This window comes from Palaemon carinicauda, chromosome 9, assembly GCF_036898095.1.
Source record: "Palaemon carinicauda isolate YSFRI2023 chromosome 9, ASM3689809v2, whole genome shotgun sequence".
Lineage (NCBI taxonomy): Eukaryota > Metazoa > Arthropoda > Malacostraca > Decapoda > Palaemonidae > Palaemon > Palaemon carinicauda.
In genome coordinates this window covers 75,628,515-75,652,260 of record NC_090733.1, presented here as the reverse complement: position 1 = coordinate 75,652,260, position 23,746 = coordinate 75,628,515, and the positions used below count along the sequence as shown (strand labels likewise).

The following is a 23,746-nucleotide window of genomic DNA, read 5'->3' as shown; positions in this document are numbered from 1 at the left end:
AAAGATATCTTATTTTAAAATGAAATATTCAAAAAACCTTTAAACTTTCAGGTAATATCTCGAGGACAAATTCAGCACACCATTACAAGGGAGTATCAGCTGACACCGAGTGAATTGCCATTTAGGAGTGAACATCTCGTAGAGCCTCTTCAAGATCCGCACGAAGGCATATTTAGAGGAGTCTTGAATATATCATTGACTCTTCCTAATAGTGTTTCCCCTAAAGCAATGGTGAGTGACTATTAATATTCTTTCTTATTCAAGATAAACCATAATTTTTCTTTAATAATAGTGATCAGTTGAAAACATTGTCATTTGTAATTCTGAATTGGAAAAGGTATCATCAATTTAAAAGCCAAGTTCAAGTTAATGCTATCTAGAGAGGCCAGTGCTCATTCAATTTTAAAATAAGTCTTCAGAACAAAAATTTAAATGGTCATTACAGAATTTTATAAGATATGAGATTGAGAACTGTCGAATAAACTAAAGGAACAGGCAGTGAAGCATCGTTGTCAGAATTATTTTCATGACATGAAAATTACATAATGGAAATTTGTATTTTATATAAATTTGAATACAGTATGTAGTTTGAGACGTCTTGTAAAGAAATTGCATGATTTAGCACGAGGGCATTCACCTTTTAGGCAGAAAAAATAACATTTGACAATGTTTATATTGATCGTAACTTTAGCTAATGGGCAAAAGATATGCAAACAAATGCATCATCATGGTTCCTACATGGGGAAAATATAAGGATAAAAAACAAATGAAACTAAGACAATCTTGTACAATGAAATGGGATCAAAATGGATGCTTTATTATTATTTATACTTTATTGATTTAATATTACAAAAAACTTACAAAGGTAAAGATACTTCATAAATTATATATAATAATCTTGCACTAGACAGATTTACTTTAGCGAAAATATTATGTCCACAAAAATTTATAAACAAACAAACAAATTCCGATTAATAACATGGTAATCTCCCCCCCCCCCCCCCCAAAAAAAATCTATTTATTATCATTAGTTCTTGTAAAAATCCAGGATTTCAAATACATAATTACAAAGATCTACTGGGTTTCCTTCATTCAACAAGTTTACAATGTCCGAGTAATCAAGGTTAGGATATTTCGCACAAATGTGTGCGCTAAGCGAACAATGTAATAGTACAGGTTCCTCATCTTGTACCTGATTTTCCGTACATACACAAATACGTAACTCACGCGGGATCCTACTCCACCTTCCCAATTCAATTTTCAAACTATGTGACATGAGTCTTATCCTTGTTAAAGCTTGTCTCTTGTAATCAGGAATATACATTTCTCCTTTATACACTCTGTGATATAAGAGTCCCCTATGAAGTTTTGATCTATATGTAACATACTTCGTTGCATCTAAAGGTTTGTCTCTTCTTAATGACCGAATATTTTCTAATGACTGTCCGCTGTTCTCCCCCCTTACACAACTCGCTAAAAACCTGTAGCCTGGTGTACTGTTACTTCTACACATACCTGAGTAAAGTAGAAAGGTAGAATACTGCAATATAAAACCAGTTATGAAAAAGCGGGAGCCATACAAAAACCACAAAAAGTCCTAAATCCACAATAGAATTTAGAAGGGTTAAAGTCTGACACCCAACCAATTAAATCTGATTCTTTGTTGAAACTCTCCTTTCCCGGGTTCGCCACCTCTTGAGTTTCAACCCTAGTTGGAAAAGCATGATGCTATAAGCCCAATGGCTCCAACGGGCAAAATAGCCCAGTGAGGAAAGACAATAAGAAAATAAACTATATGCAAAGTAATGAATAATGAATATGAAATATCTCAACATCAGTAACAATGCTAAAATATATCTGTCATATATAATAAACTATGAAGACTCATGTCACTGTGTTCAACATAAAAGTCTTCGCTGCAAGTTTAAACTTCTAAAGCTCCACCGATTCAACTAACTGATTATGAAGATCATTCCACAATCTGTCACAACTGAAATAAAACTTCCAGAATCCTGTTGATACTGGTTGATGAAAATGGATATTGTATTGAATAATTAAGTTTTCATCTTCATTATCTGTATTCTTGGTGCGTTCTCTTGCAATGTAAGATGATCATTTGAATGTAAAGATTGCATCAATGTTCATTATGAAAATAAGAGTTTTAGTTCACTGTAAGATCTGTTTGTTATCCAGGTCCTTGCTTGGTATACAAGAGAAGATGGCGAGGTGGTTTCAGATGCAAGGGAAATTGAAATTGAGAAATGTTTAAGGAATTCTGCAGACATCAACTGGGAAGTCAAACGAGCTCAACCAGGGGAGGATACCTCTGTTTCTCTGTCCTCCAAGCCAAATTCAGTCTGTGGAATTGGTCTGTATATCCCTACTTTGAATAGTTTTGTTATATGCGAATTCATATTATGATTCCTATGAAAATATCGAGACAAATTTTCCATTAATTGACTCGTGCTCTTTTATCCCTTAGGTGTTGTGGACAGAAGTACCATGTTACTCTCTCAAGCATCTGATAGAATTTCTTTGGAAAGTTTATTCAACTTTATTGATGATTTCAGCATCAATACTTATAACAATCGCCAAACTGATGACTATACATACTGCCAACGTAAACATGAGGAAGAGCTTCCCGGTTCTGTTCAAGGTAAATACGAAGTTATTAAAAAGAATTTTAGATGTTTTGATAATCTCTGAGCTTCTTTGTCTATTTTATGGAAAAACTAAATATCCTCCACCATTTGTCAACTGCTACATAATAAGGTCATGATAAAACTATTAGGAAAGATGATTATAATGCAGCAATCAATTAGATTCAGTAAGACAAAAATTTATGACTAAAACTTAATTTGACCTGAAAATACATCTCATTTGGTCTTTATCATTTGTCAAAACTTTTCAAACTAACTTTGATATAAAGCTATGTAGTACAAAACGGATTTTGTAGTATAAGATACTAATTTATGAGCCGATGAAGGTTCCTTAATATCCACTTCACTATATCAAAAAGTTACTCATCGTTATCTTTTAAACATGCCTAGCTATTACTCTTTTCCAACCCTTTTTCACTAGTTTTAGCCTCACAAATCTCCAACACTATTCAACACTATCAGAAATTAGTTTATAGCAATGTAAAATGCACTAGCTCTTTGTGAGTGAAATTTTAAGGGAATAGGTGAGAAAAGTCTTGGTTTCACCATAAGGTAAAGGCTTCAGGGAAAGTCTTCAAGTTTTTCTGACTGACGTTGATGTTTATCCACGTGTATGCTCATTTGTTTGTGGTATTTCTATCGCTATTTTTTTTTTCTTTTTCTCTTTTTTTCCTTCTCTTCACATATGAATATCCTTTTATAGGAAATAATTTGTTAGAGTTAATAGCAATAGATCCTTTCTGTGTCTTAGCATTTTCTTCTTTTATACAAGGGTAAATGTTAAAATGTATTCTATTATTCACATGGTTCATGTTTTCATCAATATAATGCGATTATAATCCTGTATTTCCTTTCCTTCTGAAGGCATGTACAGTAAAACTGGAAGAATATTCTTTTTTCAAATGTTTACAGCGAAATCGGTCACTGTAAGTGTTATCATACATATTAAGTTCATTAGTTTTAAATGTTATTAATAACCTATACTATTACAGTATGCTACATCAATAACAGTGGAAGTTTTATTAAAACCAACATATTACTAAAAATATTGATCCTTCTATCGTTTATCTACAGATGAAGTCAGGCCTATATACTATGACTACTACACCCTCTATGTAGATGCCCTTCAGATGTTTGATGTGAGTATTTTCTTTTACTTTTTCTTTTTTACAATAACAGTCAATTTTAGCAGTTGTCCTACTTTTATGATTTTCATGTTAATGATGATATTTGAAACAATATTTGAGGTTGTCTGAAGGTAACTGAAGTAGCATCCATGGTCAATTAAGTATTTGAATTTAATAAAGTCGTGTAGGGCTGGTGACAAAGTTTGTTAGTACAGAGCAATGGTAAGTTTTTGAGATACGAGACTTTATTGAAGGTAAGACAATTTTAGAATAATGGCTTTTAAAAGAAAGACCATCATCATGTACTTTAACAACTTTTGCCTTATTGCTTGATGATGTTCAATTGTTTCTGACAAACCCTGTCAGTATCAAGAAATAACTGATTTTGGTCATGAAGTTTGTTTGATTGGTCTGTACAGTACTTTCAATCTGTTTAATCACAAAGCTGACGCTGTACTTTCAAACTTCTAGGGATGGGAGTTGGTTCAATATTTCTTAATGTTTAGTTGATGAATATTATAGTCAATGCAGGAATATAATCTAAGGTATTCTTCTGGTTGGTGTTCTTTACCCATTTAGTTTTGTGTTTTATAAGTACTTTGTGTGTTTGGCACTGAAAATAAATATTGTTTATAAGTTTCCAGTAGTATTGGGATTGCCAAGTTTCTTAATTGGTATGTAGTACAAATTATGTGAGTGAAGTTAAGCCCTTAAACTCTAAGTATTGTTCCCTTATTTGGTTTTCAGCACTGACTCTATCCATTTGTTCTTTTAGCTTGCATGTTGAACACATCTTTTAAAGTTTCCATTATTCTTTGAGAAGAGATGATCCCCAACTGTATTAGCTAAGTAACCAAATGATGATCAATATAGGTGATTTTACTCTTCTAATATACCGGAAATTTATTCTTGATGATGTGGATTATTTTATCCCAATACAGTATCCATATTTTCTGTTGAAATATATTTTTTTGCCTTCTAGGAATCTGGTGTCTACGTCTTCACTGATCAAACTGTTGAGACAAGACCGTGTGAGAGAACAGGTAAGAGATAGAGATGAAAGAAATACATTTTGCTTTGGCCTTTTTCAGATAGATTACTTCTTTTGCGCAAGATAAAGATAAAAGCAAAATTCTAAGTTTCTAAAAACGTGAAAAACCTTTGATGCAAATGGTATAAAGATTATTGCAGATTTTCCAGACCAGCATTGCTTTTTGACCAAGGTCATTACAGATTTTCCAGACTAGCGGTGACTCTTGTCTAAAGTAATCACAGATTTACAAGACCGTCAATTATTTTTTTCAAGTATACTAGACTAGAAAAGAATTTTACTTAGAATTTATAACTTACACCAAAGGTTATCTAATGATTCCAGTGCTAGATTTAAGACATTAAACATATTTTTTTTTCTTTTTTTTTTTTTGTAAAATAGAGTATCTATTGTAGTACCAATCTTTGTGTTCTGAATATTCTGATTGCTCAATTCATTTTCTGAATACTTTAAATACTACATACATATATGATATGACAATTTTTATTGCTTGTTCACCACCACCTGGATGTTAAATCAAATTTATACAAACACGCTACTCGCAAATCTTAGGTGATTTAACTGACATAGTGCATACTATGTTTGAAAAGTGGCAGACTTTATTTTATATTTTTATGCTTATGCCAATTTAAGAACTCGGTTAATATGAGTGCACTATGATGTGATGTTCTCATGTAGATCCTTACGTTGATGGAAAGACTTGGTCACTCCTTGGACGGAGGGCCTTGCAAGATAGTGTGTCACCGGCGAAGTGTAGGAATGATCACATTCCCTTCCGACCGTGTACCCCTCCTTCGACTGTGTACCACTCGTGTATCACACGAGCGTACACAGTAACGACATTTCTCTTTTTTGTATATATTATCCTTTGTATCTTCGCTCTCCCCTCGCACTGACAGCAACTTGTCATGGTGGGGGGAGAGCGAAGATACAAAGGATAATATATACAAAAAAGAAAAATGTCGTTACTATGTACGATCGTGTGACACTCTCTGATCCTTCAGATAGGGGAAACTTGTAGGTTCTCCTACTTGGCATTGACCTCTGATCCCCTTGGTTAAAACCTACTCTTGCTTTTTCCTCCCTCACATTAGCGGTGCCATATAGCACTCTGGTTTCGCGGGGTCATCTGGAAAAGAGAGGCCTTACTTAGAGCAGAGTGATTTAGGATGTGTGGATAGGTGGTGAGGCTCTGGGCAGGGTCCCCCAAGGCTCGTAGCAATCCAAAATGTCCTTGCTAAGACAGTATTGTATGGTCAGAATGACAGTCATAAGTAGCAATATGTATAGGTCCTCAATATACAAACTTAATAGGTTTCAAGAAGCTGTTTGTAAGTCGAATTTGGTCGCATTTTTGCCTAGGGTAGGCCTAACCTAACTTGACTCCCATACCTACGAAATCCAGCTTTAAAAGTCAACAAATAGACCTGTTTCATATGAAATAAATATCAGGTTATTGCAAATGTTGTTTTGTTTACTGTATTAAATGATATATTGTTTTATTACAGTATTTCTTTTTCTTATTGCAGTATACAGACATTTGATACAATACCTGAGATTTATGATTTCAGTTGCATTTGTGTTTGTATCTCCGAATGTTTGTAAGTTAAGGACCTTCTGTCGATATTTTGATAGACAGATATAGATTTTTCATTTCAGTACAAATGGTAATAAGGCCTTTGAAGGGAAATGAATGTTCATCAGTTATATTCTCATTTTCTTTTATCATCTTGTTTCCATACCAAAAAGAAAAATAATAGAAATCAGTTGATGCTCAAATCTAATGTTACAATTATAATAAGGATTATATATTAATGAATGGATTTTTATGTATGCTTAAATTTGGTAATATTTTTTTTTTCAATTATTAGGATACCAAAACACTTGGCAATTAACATTGAAGAACAGAAAATTCCATGAAAAATTTACTTAGACTACTTACAGTTTTTGGTTCTAATTTGAAATCACGCATCCTTAACAGCATTTAAGTTTTTAATTATGAATTTTGTGAAAGAATTTTATTTTCTATTTCAGAGCGATTTCCTATCTTCATCTCGGGTTCAACTGCTGCTTCTTTTGGTAGTTCTGGTGGTGCTGGTGACTTTGCAGCACCTGTGAACTTTGGTGCACCTGTTGCTGAGAATGATATATTTGAAAAGGAGTCTGCGTTTTCCAGTGGTGAGGACGAATCTATAAGGACTGATTTCCCTGAAACATGGCTTTGGGATGTTGTTGTTGTTCCGTAAGTATTTTCCGATAGACTTAATTTCTGATCATTTCTTATTTTATGTTTTGGAAGGATAATGTATAACTTGCTACTCCAAGTATAAACTATAAACTCGTGTGGTAATCATTGTGCAAAGTCTAAGTTGTTCAGAAGTTACAGTTTTACCGAACTATTTTGACAACTCAGATTTATTCTATGTTGATACTACAGCTTGAAAAGTGTGTTTGGCGATGGTTGGTTGTAAAGGATTTTTCAACAAATGATTTTGTTGAAAATGTAAATAACTGTCAAATTGTCCATTCATAAACTAATTTATATTTTCAACAACAATATAATCTTGAGACCTTTAATATATACGTAATATTCTACGCGAATTAGAAACAGTTGTGAAAACATGGCTTTATGGAAGTTAGCTGTTGGCAGGTAGGAGAGAGGTAGGTAACGCCCTCTCTTCTTGCATAATAATAATCAGAAATTATGTCGTTTTATCCAAACAATGGTTTCCATTAATTAAATTTAGAAATATTACCAACATACAGCATCATACAAGACCTGAAACAATATGTGATGTCATAACACTCTATCTCCTCCCCCACCCCAAAAATATAAAGTAGCCCATATTGCATTTTATTATGTCGTTCAGTGGTTGTCAAAAAACTGATCACCAGGACTAAGTCATTGTATTCATCAGCAAAATCAAAATATATTCATATATTACTCAATAGACAAAAAAAAAAAAAAAAAAAAAAAAAAATGAATGGGAATGCCGCTCACTGGCTGTTTACTAGTCTTCACTAAGCAATGGGTCTCATTTAAGGTTGGTTTCAGTGATTTGGTAAATCTCCATCCCTTTAATCTCTTCTGTATAAGAAAGAGCAAGTGTCTGGAGATATATATATATATATATATATATATATATATATATATATATATATATATATATATATATATATATATATATATATATATATATATATATATATATATATATATATATATATATATATATATATAATATTTTTCAGACACTCAGCAACAATACTTATAGCCACTGGCCTCCCTCTATCCCTCAGGGCGGTGGTGGGGTAGAGGAAGTATCCATACCCTGGTAAGAGGAGTTGTAGTTAGTAAAGGGGATGGGGTGGGAAAGGTTGAATATGTGTGTATGCATATCTAAATATGCAGCAGTCATTTTTAACGGGTTTTGTACACTGATAATGATAATGAATCGAGTTAGCCTGCAGGGTTCCTGTGCTTTGCCAGGATTCTCATTGGTTTTGCTGACTTCTTCATTTGGCAGGGTATGCGGGTTCAATATCTATTCTCGATAAGTGGCTGTTATTAAGGTTGGCTTTCCCATGTGATTGTGGAATTTTGGATATAGGATCAGCCAGGGCTTCAGGTGAGGAAGCCAAGCAAGGTTGAAAATAATTGTTCACCTTTGAGTTAGGTGTCACCGTAAGTAGAACAATGCTTTCTGACAAAGTGTTTTTGGAACATTTGTTGACATTGCCACACACTTTAATGGTCAAAATAGGGGGCACCCCGAAAGCATAAGGTTCATGTGACCTTACGCATTTCAACGAATACGTTTTTTTTTTCTCTGTGGGAATTTTAAATTACGTAAAATTATTCACTAGAACGATGAACTTTTATAACATGTTGGTGGAATTGGTGAACCTTGATTACTACTCCAGTTTTATCGCTTTCCATTGGATAATGTTCAGTCAGATTTTATATGCACAAAATCCAGTGAAAACTGGAAATATTCTATAAAACCTAGCCTTTCCTGTGTTATGGATTATTTTCTTTATCTAAAACAAATGAAGTAGTTACATTTATTTTATAGAGCAATCTGGTTAGAGTTTTTTTTTTTTTTCTTTTTTATAATTTCAATATAACATTCATTCGGGAAGCTATAATCTTTCGTAAGGATTATGAATTTTAAAAGACCTGTTACCTCATGCAAGGAATATGAAATGATGAAATGTTACACTGGGTTGGTGGTAAGCGTAAACATTATATCTATGACCATTGTATTTTCAGGTCAACTGGAGTTTACAATCGAACAGTTACTGTGCCAGACACCATAACGGAATGGGTTGGGAGTGCTGTCTGTGTCCTTCCTAATGAGGGCATCGGAGTTTCACAAGAATCTTCAATTACATCCTTCTTACCATTCTTCGTTGACCTCACCCTCCCACCATCCGTCAAGAGAGGCGAAATCCTTCCCGTCAAGATTTCAGTCTTCAATTATCTCAAGCAAACTTTACCAGTAAAATTGATTATTACAAATATTAATAATAGTATACAGTGAAGATTATGCCAGAATGTTTTTGTAGTTTCATAGTAATATCATTATATCTTCCTTTTATAAACGAATTTTCATCAACTCATAGATTTCTAAGATCAACTTCTTTTTTTAATGGTTATTCAACTAGAGGTGCTATTTCAGATGATAATGTAAAATTGTTTTTAGCTTTAATTTTGAGATAAATGTTATACATTTTTCCTGTATTCACGTAAATATGTGGTAAGAGGTAAATATGAAATAGATTCTAGAGTAATAATGTCTAAATCTAGAATGATTACCTTGCAGTTGTGATGCAGACTTAGAAAAAATACTCCTAGAAGTTAGAGAATCGTTTTATAATTTACATCTATGTCATTTTAGAAAAAGGATAAAGCTTATGATAGAGTTAATAGGGAGACAATGTGAATGTGATGTGGTTATATGGAATTGGTGAAAGGTTGTTGCTAGCAGTGAAGAGTTTCTATATAGGCAGTAAAGCGTGTGGTAGGATAGAAAATGAAGTAAGCGAGTGGTTTCCAGTGAGAGTGGGGCTGAGACAGGATGCGAGATGTTTCCACGCTTGTTCAATTTGTTTTTTGATGGAATTGTGGGAGAGGTGAATGCTCGAGTGCTTGGTCAAGGATTGAAATTGATAGACGAGAGTGATCATAAGTGGGAAGTAAATCAGTTGTTTGCAGATGATATTGTATTGATTGCGGACTTGGATGAGAAGCTGGGGCGAATGGTGTGTGAGAGTATGTAGTTAGGAGTTAATGTGGGTAAGAGTAACGTTATGAGGTGTACGAGAAGGGAGGGTGGTGTTTGGTTGAATGTCATGTTGAATGGAGAGTTACGTGAATAAGTAGATCAGTTTAAATACTTGTGGTCTGTTGCTGCTGCAAATGGTGGAACGGAAGCAGATGTAGGCTACATAAGTGAGTGAATGAAGGATGTAAAGTGTTGAGGCCAGTGAAGGGAGTGGTAAAGAATAAGAGAGTTAGGTATGAATGTAAAGAGAGTTCTGTTTGAGAAAGTGATTGTACCAACTATGATGTATGAATCAAAATTGTGGTAAATAAAAGTGACGGAAAGACAGATATTGAATATGTTCGAGATGAAGTGCCTGAGGAGTATGGCAGGTGTATCTCGAGTATATAGTGCTAGGAACGAAGTAGTGAGTGTGAAAACGGGCTTAAGAAAGGATTTAGCAGCTAGAGTGGATATGAATGTGTTGAGGTGGTTTGGCCATGTTGAGAGAATGGAAAATGGCTGTCTGCTGAAGAAGGTGATGAATGCAAGAGTTGATGGGAGAAGTACAAGAAGAAGGCCAGTTTTGGGTGGATGGATGGAGTGAAGAAAGCTCTAGGTGATAGGAGGATAGATGCGAGAGAGGCAAAAGCAAGTGCTAGAAATAGGAATGAATGGCGAACAATTGTGACGCAGTTCCAGTAGGCCCTGCTGCTTCCTCCGGTGGCCTTAGTGACCGCTGAGGTAGCAGCAATAGGGGATTCAGCATATAAAGCTTCATTTGTGGTAGATAATGGGGGAGAATGAGCTGTGGCACCCTAGCAGTACCAACCAAACTCGGCTGAATCCCTCGTCAGGCTGGGAGGAGTAAAGAGAGGAAAAGTCCACTTTTGTTCTTTTTTTTTTATGTCGGCTACCCCCAAAAGTAGGGGATGTGCTTTGGTAAATAGATATCATTTGATTTTAATTTCCAGATTACCATAAGACTGGAAGAAAGTTCAGAGTATTTGATAGTTGACGAACCAACTGAAGAAGTTAAAGGCCAAAGAACTACATGTTTGGCTGCTCAAGACAAAGATGTTGTAACTGTTAAGATCGATTTATTGTCTCTGGGTGACGTCAATCTCACTGTAACAGCCTTTATCGACTATGACAACTCTGACGGCTGCAATACTGGCGATAAGTCAGTTAGTAAAAGGCAAGTACAAATAATATCCTGAATATAAATTAATTGTAACTTGCATAATCGAGATTCATTTACCGTTTTTTATTCGCCTTTTTCAAGCTGAATTTATTCTTCTATAATCGAAAATTTAATTTAGGTAGAATACCATAGGCAAGGATTTTTCTTTTGTTCATGATAGGAGATTAATCAATTAATATTTTTCATTGGGCCAGACAAAATTTTTTTAAAGTTTGAATATCATATTTTTCTTATAAATAAATTTAGTTTTTCATCTCTTAATAAGTAAAATTGAAAACAAGTAATAGGTAAATTAAATAGTTTCCAGTTTGGCAAATTGTTACAAAAAGGAAAGATAAAAGAATCAAAATGTCCTGTTAGTTTGATTGTCAAAAATATTTTTATGGGATGTTTTTGAAAATTCCTTTTTTTTCTTTTACCTTATCAGGGACACCATAATCAGACCTATCAAAGTTGAAGCTGAAGGTTACCCAAGAGAGAAAAGTTGGACAAAATACATTTGTTCTGAAGGTAAATAAACATAGGTTTTGTGCCTTGTTCTTCTAATATTGCTGTATTAAGAATTATAAACCTATTTTGTATCAACTTTTAAAACTCGATATGGCAAATATTTAATTATATGTCGGGATACCTTAAAGTGTTCAACGGGTTCGGGTATCGCCATAATCAGCAAAGCAGTTGGAATACAAACTTTCATTTTTTCCTCAATATACTGTAACCTTATTTTGTGTAATACTTTGAGATTATAGGAATTTGTTATCAAGCATTGTTTGTAAATCATTAAATATGTTTTTATAGATATCTTTTCAAAGATATGCTGTGTTCCTTGTGATGTGTAATATTCATCTTATAACATATCCTTTAGATTTTGAGGCTGGTGATGATGGATTTGAGGTATGGGAGGTAAGCGCCCCACCTGTAATAGTTGAAGGCTCAGACAGAGGTTGGGTTACTGCCGTAGGAGACCTTTTGGCGCTTTCCCTTGAGGTTAGTTGGTGCTTTTCTTGTCTGTAAACTGATTACGATTTTACATATCTCCAATAATCTTTTTTAATGAAATTTTGGTTGTTCATTATACTTTGAATTATAATGTGTGCTTATCAACTTTGAACTGATGTTCCAGTTTTACTTTACAGAGCCAGAGTTATAATTTTCATGAAATATTCTTTTCTATGATAGAAAGTACGTAAATACTCTTGTAGTTATGTACCATCAAAACAGATAGATACTGAAAGAGAGAAAAAAAACTGGTACGAACCCCTATATTTTAACAGCATGGTGTCATTGTTTTTCATGAATGTTTAAGCCTTTGTTATTACTCCAGAATTTAGGGAGTCTCATCCGCATGCCATACGGATGTGGAGAACAGAACATGGTGAATTTTGTTCCTAACATCTTCATCATGAAGTATTTAGATGTCACACAACAAAATACTCCAGAAGCATCAGAAAAATTAAGAAAATTCATGAGAACAGGTGATCTTAACTTTTATAATCGTAAAATGTAAATTAATGATAAATCAATGAATTCTGTGAAAAATCGATACGTGAATATGAAAACAGACTAAAGGCAATGCAGAATGTTATGTCAATTGTATCACCAATCTATCTTTCAGGTTATCGAAGAGAACTCCTATATCGACATCCCAACGGAGCATTCAGTGCCTTTGGTAGTGCTGATGACTCAGGTTCTACTTGGCTTACAGCCTTTGTACTCAAGTCATTTGCTCAAGCACAGCCTTACATACTAGTGAGTATCCAATGCGTTGATTTCATGGTATTTACAACTTACAAGTTTATCAAAATGTTTTTTGTATAAATGGACTGCATGGTGTGCAGGCGAGCAGCTTAGTTTTATTTGAGAGAATCTTGTAAACGTAACTGACTTTATTTTGATAGACACCGAGCTTTTATAAAAACATTCAACAGTTTCAGTGAAAGAAGGAACAAAAATTCAAACAGAGCAATCCTGGTAGACACAGGCATAGACAGGCTATCAGTGCAATAGGAGAGCGATAACGACTATACGCACACAAAAAAAAAATCAAAACAAAACATTTTCTCAATATCATAGATATTTTGTATTAGCCATCTTACGACTTGAGCACCTCAAAGATGCAAGACATGTTGACCACTCAATGGGCCACTAATGTTTGAAAATCTAAGCCAAACTATTTGTTATATAACCAGATCATAATTATGAGTTGCATTATCAGCTAAATTTGATCAACAAATGGTATGATTCTGAAATTTAAGTAGTGAAATGTTATCCATAGATGACTACCAATGCATTTCAAATATTCAATGCTGCTGAACTAAACATCTTATTTTTTGCACTGAAGATGTCAACCCTCAGGAGAAAAGTGAGCATACAATTCATACAATTGCAGATTTTTTATTTGATTGTCATCAAATTCATATGATTTTGATGGTGAAGTATGAACATAACTTGAATACGAATGAAAGACAGAGCACCAGAATTTATCTACAGAGTTTTTACCCTGGATACCAGGCAGGCTTTGAATTGCTTTAAATAACGGGAAAAGCAGGATTGGGTTAATTCTAGTTCCTATAATAAAGATAAGTAAGTCTCTTCTTTAAACTCAAACTAAACTGTCTGAAGAAAACTTCATGAGGAGGGAATTTGGCAAAGTGTCCCTGATTCTGTTTACTATGCCTAGTTTGATATCAAATAAGCCTGCCTGCAGTAAACATCGGAAGAAATTTGGTGTACCAAAGGTGCCTTCACATGCAATTTTTATAGAAGGTGATTTCACATATGTTACTGGAATCTAGTTGAATTATGTCCCCCAAAAACATGGGTCTTTCTAATCTTACCCAGTGTGATATGGAAGATCTGTAATTTTCAGAAGAGTTTAAGATTGATATGAATTGAATTAATTTAATTGGCATTATGTAAGCTTGAAAATCATACCCAGGTAATGGAGACCGCTTTGTCTTGAGAACAGACTCTAAACCTCATTAGACTTATCATGTATAAACAAAATTGCAATTCTAGTTTGATGAAATTTCTCCAATCTTTTCCTTAATGTGATTATTTTTTTTTTCTCTGCGGTTCATTTCTAATTATCTCTTGATAGAATTCGAAATGTGTACCATATGCATAACGTTAACTAACTCCAGATTTATAGTTACTAAACAGGGAAGCATTTTGTACGAATTAATAACAAAAGCATGGAAACGAACATGAAAGGCAGATCTATGACTTAGGTCTCGAAAATGCATGGCCATAGCCTTTTCTGGTGCCATTAAAATGACATATTTTTTTTTTCTTTTTTTAGAATTTCAAAACTGAGGAGCGCCAACAGAACTTCAGATTCCAAAGGAGAGATATTTCTCTCCTGAGCAAAAGGAAAAGTTCCTCTCAGATATTTAAGAGATAAGAATAAGACAATCTATTATTAGATAATGGAGTTTTAGTTATGAAAAAATGAAAAGCTTTAAGTATGGTTAAGTTAATCAGGTGGCATTGATGCCAATAAATCTGGTCAGTTTTGTGTATATGGAAAACTAATTTATCTCATATTCGAGCTTATAGGATGTCTATGAAATTAGTCATTTATGCGTTTGGTGGCTGAGGAGATTTCCTGCAGCCTCAGAGACTGGCAGATTAAATTTTGTAACTCAATAAAGTTGAAATGACTAACAACAATGTAAAAATCAAGATAAGGAGAGGAATAGTTTATAGAATAAGCTCTTTAGTCATAGAAAACAGTATATTGATGACGTTTAATCTGAGCAATTTATTGTAAGATGGTGATCATTTATATTGTTCTTTTGTATGCACAGGTTGACAAAGCTGATTTAAATGAAACAAGACGATGGTTACAAAATCAACAAGATGAAGATGGATGCTTTTTGTCTGTTGGTAAAGTTTTTCATAAAGGAATGCAGGTAAGACAAACCATGTATAAGGGTTACATTTTCCTATATTAATAAGGTGATCAGCAATTTTTTTTTTTTTTTTTTTTTTTTTGCTAGTGCCAGATAGATGAAGAATCCCTTTCGATTTGAAAGTTAAGAATAACCGATTTGAGGATGTGACTACTTCAATCCATTTCATTAAGAATTTATCTATGGACAATGAACTGGCTGCAGCTCATGGGCAGAATCAGTAGCATAACCAGCCAAAACATGCTCATTATTTTGAAATTAAAACTCTCTTGATGGACCCAGATGATTATGGAGGTGTAAACCCAAATGTTATTCTTAGCTCAAAAGTTATCTGTTATTTTAAGCAAGTTAGCAAGCAAGAAGAGGAGCTTTTAGCACTTGTTGGAGAATTGGTAATGTTACTCCACTATGTAAATGTGTTTGTGGTAGCTCAAGTCCAACTGATTACCTCCCAATTTCCATAACTCCCATATTATCTAAAGTTTTGAAAGTCTTTTGGCAAAACGCCTTAATAGGTTTGCTGAAGGTAATCATCTATTCCCTAGTTTGCAATTTGGTTTTCGTAAAGGCTTAGGAGCATGTGATGCCCTTCTTACAATCTCCAATGCTACACAGAAAACCCTTGATTATAGTCAGGAAGTTCGTATGATTGGCCTTGATTTTAGTGTGGGCTTTGACCGTGTTAATCATGAGGTCCTTGTTTTCAAACTCAAACAGTTGGGAGTGGGTGCGTCGTTCCTTAGCATCATTATTGAATTCTTAAGTAATAGATCTCAAAGAGTTGTTGTTAATGGGCACCATGGTGAATATAGGAATGTGATATCTGGTGTTCCTCAGGGTATTGTTCTTGGCCCATTACTTTTCATACTACAGTATACACACATGACATGTGGTTTAGCCTAGAAAACAAGCTTGTTGCCTATGCTGATAATGCCACTCTCTTTGCATCAATTCATTCTCCTGAATGTAGGTCTGGGGTTGCTAAATCCCTGAACAGAGATCTATCTAAAATTGGTACATGGTGCAAATTAAGGGGTATGAAGCTGAATCCTAACAAAACTCAAAGTATGATTGTAAGTAGGTCAAGGACAGTGGCTCCTTAACATCCGGATCTAAGCATTGATAATGTTTCTTTAACTCTGTATGACTTTTAAAATTTTAGGTGTGATTCTCGGCAGTAAATTTACTTTCGAGAAACACATTAGGTCTGTGTCTTCTTCAACTGCCCAAAAAATTGGCTTATTAAGAAAGTCTTTTAAGATTTTCGGTGATCTTTCTATTCTCTCGTTCTACCTTGTTTCGAGTATTGTTCTCCTGTCTGGTCTTCAGCCGCTGATTCTCATCTTAAATTGTTGGACAGGAACTTACGGTCTATTGAATTTCTTATTCCTGATCTAGATATTAATCTCTGACACCGTCGTTCAATTAGTTCATTATGCAGGTTGCATAAGATCTTTTATAATTCTGACCATCCTTTACATTCAGATCTTCCCGGACAGTTCATCCTGTTCGTACAGTAGTACTAAGCATGCAGTTAATTCTAATAGTCAGGCCTTCTCCATTATGAGGTTCAAGACTACACAGTATTCTAGATGTTTTATTTCAGCTGTTACCAAGTTGTGGAATGACCTTCCTAATCGGGTAGTTGAATCAGTGGAACTTCAAAAGTTCAAACTTGCAGCAAATGTTATGTTGAACTGGATGACATAAGTCTTTTTATAGTTTAAATGTGAATTATCTGTGTTGATGTTGTTATTGTTTTTAAATATTTTATTTCAATTGTTCATTACTTCTTATATCGTTTATTTATTTCCTTATTTCCTTTCGTCATTGGGCTATTTTTCCTTGTTAGATCCCTTGGTCCTATCCCATCTTACTTTTCCAACCAGGGTTGTAGCTTAACTAGTAATAATAATAATAATAATAATAATAATAATAATAATAATAATATAATAATAATAATAATAATAATAATAACAATGATAATAATAATAATAAAGGTGTTAAGATAGATTTGAGAGAGGTTTTAAAACATTATTTCAGGACTGATTTTCTTTGATTATAAAGAATTTAGTTTATTCCCTTAATCCTATTATGAAATATTACATATATATATATATATATATATATATATATATATATATATATATATATATATATATATATATATATATATATATATATATATACATATATTATATATATATGTGTGTGTATACATATACTGTGTATGTATATATATATATATATATATATATATATATATATATATATATATATATATATATATATATATATATATATATATATATATATGTGTGTGTGTGTGTGTGTGTGTGTATACATATATATGGAAAATTACATAGTTTGTTATTTCTCGTAATACATTTTCCCTATAAAATGTTAGTGCCTAAAAAGGTAAGGTTTATTGTATTTTCTTCCATGGTAAATCAATTTTAAAATTAGATTAAACTATTAGTGAAGTCGGTCAAATTGGTTTTGAATGTGTTAAAATCAATTATGATTTCTACTATTTTCACCTCCCGCTTCCTATCGTTAAAATGGATATTATTAAATCTACTTTTGTTAAATGTTATGATAGTCATGTTTTAAATCTTATTTCTGGTTTCTTTAAACTAGACATTAATCTAATCATAAAAATTCTTAATTTATTGTTTGTTACACTGCCAGCATTTTGAGTGTTCTTGAAGTATTTGGGAAGTTTCACTAATAGTTACACCTTAACTACAACTTAACTACAATCATTCCTTAAAGATTACTAATTGTTCGCAATAATGGGGTTCTGTTACTTTAATCTCTGTTTTGGAGTTTTAGTTTTGTACTGTCTTAATCTTTAATTCCCTTTGTACCCTGAAGATGTATAAGTAATACACAATAGCATTTCATACCTGGTCCTTTATTATTCATAGCTCCAGTGGTTTTTCTACTTTTATATATTTACCGTATATACGTATATATACACACACATATACAGTATATATACTTCCTAAGTGTATCGAATTAGATTTATTAGAAATTATAGTGTATAATACCTTACCGAATGATCATTGAGAAATTTATTATTATTTAAATATCCCTTAAATGTCACTATGACTGTTTATTACAGTTGCTCTGATGGTAAAATATGAAAATTGGTGAATGACAACTTTTATCTGTACTTTATGGCATTTTTATTCTATCTTTCAGGGAGGAATTGATAGTGGAAACAACTCTATCCCCTTAACAACATATGTGATGATTTCCTTACTAGAAGCTGCTGAGGATCCTTCAAGTCCTACCATTGAATTAGCTCAAAAGTGTATCAATTCTAATGTCTCTTCTGATCCATACACATTGGCCTTAAAGGCTTATGCCCTCTCCCTTGCAAAGCATCCTCGGGCTCAAGAAACAATCGACGAATTACTTAAGCTCGCTGTCGTGACGAAGAACGCTACTTACTGGGAGCTACCAAAATCCCCAAGTGAGTGAATTTCATCCTTTTTCTCTCTTATTCCATCTTATTTGTTCATGCTATTGGATGTATTCAAAACCTAGTGGGGGGAAAAGCAGACCCTGACCCTTGGCATTTCAGGCCATGGTACTTTCATAAAATCTGGTTCCTCCTACACGCTTCATCTATTGGCCTTGCCCCCTAGGAGGTTTACACGATCACCTTCATCCTAGGCCTCACGCAATTCTCAAGTGTCCAACTAAAGGTTTAGATTAAATATCAAGAATATATCAAACTTGATGATATTATATGAATTCATTGCAAGTGGAAGCCTACTGTATGTGTGTGTTTGTGTGTGTACACACACACACATGTATATATATATATATATATATATATATATATATATATATATATATATATATATATATATATATATATATATATACATATATATATATATATATATATATATATATATATATATATATATATATATATATATATATATATATATATATATACAGTATATATATATGATGGGTACCCAAATTCACACTATTATATTGCTTTAAAGTCTCAATATTATATAAAAACTTTTATTATTTCTCAACTCATCAGTTTTTTCTATATTTTTGGGTATTTTCAATACACAGAGGATGTTATTTTTAAAACCAGTTGGTTTCCTTATGGTTAACTAATGATTAACATTGTTTAATCAAACATATTTTATTGACAATACTTAACATGGCTTAATTTTGTGTGCATATTGATATTTCATTGTCAAAATCTAATTGCTATCAATTTATTTTCCTTAGGTAAAAGTAAAGCAGTTGAACTTGAAACAGCTGCTTATGCCATATTGGCCTTTGTGGAACATGACTTTGAAACGTATGAACCACAAGTGCGAAAGATTGTGAAGTGGATCATGACCCAGAGGAATGGATACGGCGGATTTTATTCAACTCAGGTAAAATCTGTCAGATTTAATCGGTGCATTGAATAGCATATGAGAGGAAATGTGAGCAACGTAAAAGTCGTATTTTTTAAAGGGGTATGAAATCACATCATCTTAAAAATAAACAAACACTATGAAACAGGTCTCAAATGCCCTGCCTTAGATTTACTAGCATTTTTAAATATTATCTAACTAAAACTTTTTTTAAAGGGACATGAAACTAATAGTTTTACCTCTTACAGGACACTGTTATGGCTCTCCAGGCTATGGCCAAGTATGAATCTTTCCTCCACCAAGGACCTTTGGATGTAACAATTACAATGGAAGCTAAAAATGTATCTCATTCCTTCTCCGTAAACGATTCCAATAATCTTCTACAACAGATGGTGGGACTTGTAACGTTCCCAACTAATATCACTTTTGGTATGGAGGGACAAGGATGTGCAGTAGTACAGGTAACGTACATTATAATTTCAGTTTAACTACAGCCTTGGTTTTATTTTTGGCAATTTTACAAAGTTTTTTCACTGTGAAATATGTGCTGGGACGCAGAAAATAGATATATTTTTAACCAATTATAACTAATTATAAATCTACTTTTAACTAATTATCATACAACAAAAGTATAGTACAACAAAGTCTTTCCCTCTCCAGGCCGTCTACCGGTACAACATTCCAGAGCCTGAGGCCAGCGATGCCTTTGATCTCACAGTAAATTCAAGAACAGCATTAGACAATAATTGCAAGACTAAACTCATCACTGCATGTGCATCTTATCAACTCCCAGATGGTAAATCCAACATGGCCGTCATTGAAGTGAATTTAGTCTCCGGCTACATTCCAGAAAAGGAGGATCTCAAGTTAATCGTAAGCAAAAACCCCTCAGTCATCAAACGATATGAAGTTGATGGCAGCAAAGTATCTTTCTACATTGAGGAGTTAACAGCCGAGGCAACGTGCATCAACTTTAAGATAATTAGGGAAGTAGATGTTGAAAATGTGAAACCAGGGACTGTTCTGGTCTACGACTACTATCAACCCGAGTTCTTCATTTCAGAGGTAAGATATGTTATTCAGAGGTATCATGTGTATTCTGAAATGCTATAATTACTTTATCTGACTTATCAATAATAGTTTGATTACATTGAGGTAATGCTTTTATAAGTTTTCATTAATCAAGTATATAAGAACACTTTTATACTCATAGAAATGTATACTGTACATCAATATTTTGGTAATTCAGGAGAATTGGAACTCAATGGAATTTGTAAAAAATCTCTCATATCAATAGTTTCAATAAATCTACTTGCAAAGTCTTCGACTATAGAAAAGTTATTGAGAAATTTCAGCAGAGGTTGACCACTAAGAACATGTCAAATGTACACAATGGCCATATTTTCAGACATCTATATCCTTTTCCTCGTAAAAAGGAAATACATTGTAAAAGGAATAAGTGTTTGAAGAAACATGCATGAATTGTTTTGAGGTACTTAGACAAAAATTAAAATACTGCAGAGGTTGTAAGGAGAATTTGTGGTTGTGTGACAGAGTACTTTTTAGTAGAATCTTGCTTAAGAAGGAATGTATATATTGCAAGAAAATTATGATTTCATAAGATCAAACTTTGTAAAGAATGTATGCCTGAAGGGTATATTTGGATATATAAATGTCGTGTATGCAGTTAGCTGTCAAACCTATGTTAGTAATGAAGACTAAGAAAACTATGAAATAAGCGACAGCACTCAATGAGAAATGCCAACGACCCTTTTCCACCCTATTTTTTATAATATTCTTTCTTCCTCAGAATACCATTGATGGGCTATCCCAGTTATATAGTTGACAGATGGTAATATCACATTTCAGGGCCTATAAGACTTTTATCAGCCAAATCAATGGTTGGTAGTAATGTTTTACCACTCAAAATTATTGTTGGTAACGATGGTCTGCCATCTCATCTGCCGAGGGATCGTGGAAATAATACAACTTGCAGTTATTGTGTAAGAAAGGTATTTAAAAGCTACCTATTTTTTTCCCCTGCAGAATTACATCTTACCAGCCCCAGAAGATTGCCGGCGGATATAGAAGCATCTCTCTTCCGTGGCCTTCGATGGATAATTTCAAGAGAATTTCTTTTTAAAGTATGACTTGAGTGACACTAGAACAAGACTCAAGATTTTCTTTTACAAAGAAATACAGTAGTTAGTGTGCATTCTGTGATAGGAATGAATTTTGCAATTTCAAATCAAATTATGTTATAGACTTTATTTTCCTGATCGGGTTTTGGATTTTTCAAATAATGGGTTAATGTCATCAATAAAATTTTAAAAATACATTGAATATGTTTAAGTGCCCAAGAGTAAGGTAACAGGAGTAATGTTGATGTAAGCCGTTTGTCTTGAGATACAATTGGAAATACATTCTTGGTTTGAAAATCTCTGCTGAAAGAGGGAATACAATGGCAAAGCAAAGTGAGAAGCTTAGTCTGAGTAAATTTCACGAGCTTCTTTTTGCCGATGATAAACCTTCTTCAGGAAGGGAGTATGTTCTGATGGGACAATTAACTGAATTGTCGTCAAAATTCAGATTCTATTTGAATTACAGAAAGACATAGGTTTTTGGTGGGAAAAGGGAGGAAGAAGGGGTTGTTGTTGATGTCAGCAGCATAAACTTAGCCACTAAACCCATCTCCATAAGCCAGATCTACAACCTCCCACACATTGATTTTGCACTCCCAGACATCCCACATCATTCCTAAACCCATCACTCCATACAACATGCCACCACATCTTTCTATGGTCCTTTGAGGAGGATTTTATTTAGAAAACATTCAGATGACGAGCTGGACTTAGACAGATCTAGAAGAAGTGAAGAGTCCGAAGTTGGCCTACCCAGTGAGTCAGAATGGGAAGGGTAACCCACCTTTGCCCATCTCTATGGGAGGAGTGGCCAAAAATGCTACCAATCACGGGAAAGGAGATGGATTTAGTTTATATCGATGATCACTTTAAACTATCCTATGCTTTTTATTCACAAAATTTACATGATCTTTGTAAGGCTAGCTTATTAGGATGTGTAAAGCTAGATGATGTTATGGCTCATAAACAAGGGGTTAATTAAGAAAACATCTGAAATCAAAAGTAAAGTGAAATGACTATGAATAAGATTTACACGATTTTTGTAAGGCTAACTTAACAATTCGCAAAACTGTAGCTCATAAACAAAGAATTAATGAAAAAATAAAGTGAAATATAATGGGAATAACTTACAAAATGACATTGTGAACGGGGTTATCCCAAGAATGAAAGGGTTAATCAAAATGTACATAAAATGAATAATCAAAAAGTCATTGAAATAAAAAATAATGTTTTGGCACCAATTAAAAAGTGGAATATATTTCAAGTAACCTGACAATAACAAATGTCCATTAAAGTTACCAAAAAAAAAAAAAAAATGATTACAACTATCATGCATAGGCATAATACTTTTAAAAGGATATTATAAAAGACAAAAATATCTATTCCCAGTGTGAGCAGCGAGGCAAGACGAGATTCGACTATGGCCCTGTTTGGGCAATCCTGTCATCACTTCATTGTCGACAACCTTTTGGAAGTAAGCCAAGCCTCGCCGAGGACGCCTGCCGTGATAAGGAGACTTTGTCCTGTTTTAACCAACATATCATCGTCTTAATTAGTGGAGTCAGCATATTTTGAGAAACCGAGCCTGAGGGAAATCCTTGTTTTGGATATATGTCATCATGGAAGGACTCATGCTGCCTTTTTGTTACGACTTAACACGTGGTCCAGATTGCATCAAAAATTCTTCTAGAAGCTACCATGGTGTGATCGAAGTGGGCATTTTTTGAGGAAGCCAATAGAGCTGCAGAATTGTTAAAAAGAACGCCTTCTATGGAGATGACCACTGCCCACTGTAATTAACTCCGCCCATACATGGGTATATAAACTTCAAGAAGAGATTGTCTAAGCTACGGGCCGACCAAGGGGATGGCCCGTGCCAACAAGAACTGTTGGCTATACTGTAATCCACAACATTGTCTAAGCACAGTTCTCACTCTGCTCCCACAGAGAGAGGACCTCATGCCTGCTGCTGCTGCTGA

General features: G+C 33.7%; 1 protein-coding gene across 1 annotated transcript in view; it reads left to right on the top strand.

Moving 5' to 3' along the window:
- The window catches only part of LOC137646492 (alpha-1-inhibitor 3-like), an 83,294-nt gene extending 61,343 nt beyond the window's left edge, over nt 1-21,951 (top strand). The window contains exons 10-27 of the mRNA XM_068379597.1: nt 52-231; nt 2,194-2,368; nt 2,483-2,656; nt 3,735-3,799; nt 4,770-4,830; nt 6,873-7,080; nt 9,112-9,340; nt 11,080-11,303; nt 11,737-11,819; nt 12,175-12,296; nt 12,634-12,784; nt 12,925-13,058; nt 15,119-15,223; nt 18,431-18,704; nt 19,493-19,644; nt 19,875-20,087; nt 20,287-20,691; nt 21,673-21,951. Coding sequence (XP_068235698.1) covers nt 52-231; nt 2,194-2,368; nt 2,483-2,656; nt 3,735-3,799; nt 4,770-4,830; nt 6,873-7,080; nt 9,112-9,340; nt 11,080-11,303; nt 11,737-11,819; nt 12,175-12,296; nt 12,634-12,784; nt 12,925-13,058; nt 15,119-15,223; nt 18,431-18,704; nt 19,493-19,644; nt 19,875-20,087; nt 20,287-20,691; nt 21,673-21,714 — 2,997 coding nt within the window. The 3' untranslated portion in view covers nt 21,715-21,951. The remainder of the gene's footprint in view (nt 1-51; nt 232-2,193; nt 2,369-2,482; nt 2,657-3,734; nt 3,800-4,769; nt 4,831-6,872; nt 7,081-9,111; nt 9,341-11,079; nt 11,304-11,736; nt 11,820-12,174; nt 12,297-12,633; nt 12,785-12,924; nt 13,059-15,118; nt 15,224-18,430; nt 18,705-19,492; nt 19,645-19,874; nt 20,088-20,286; nt 20,692-21,672) is intronic.
- The last annotated feature ends 1,795 nt before the right edge of the window (nt 21,952-23,746 follow it).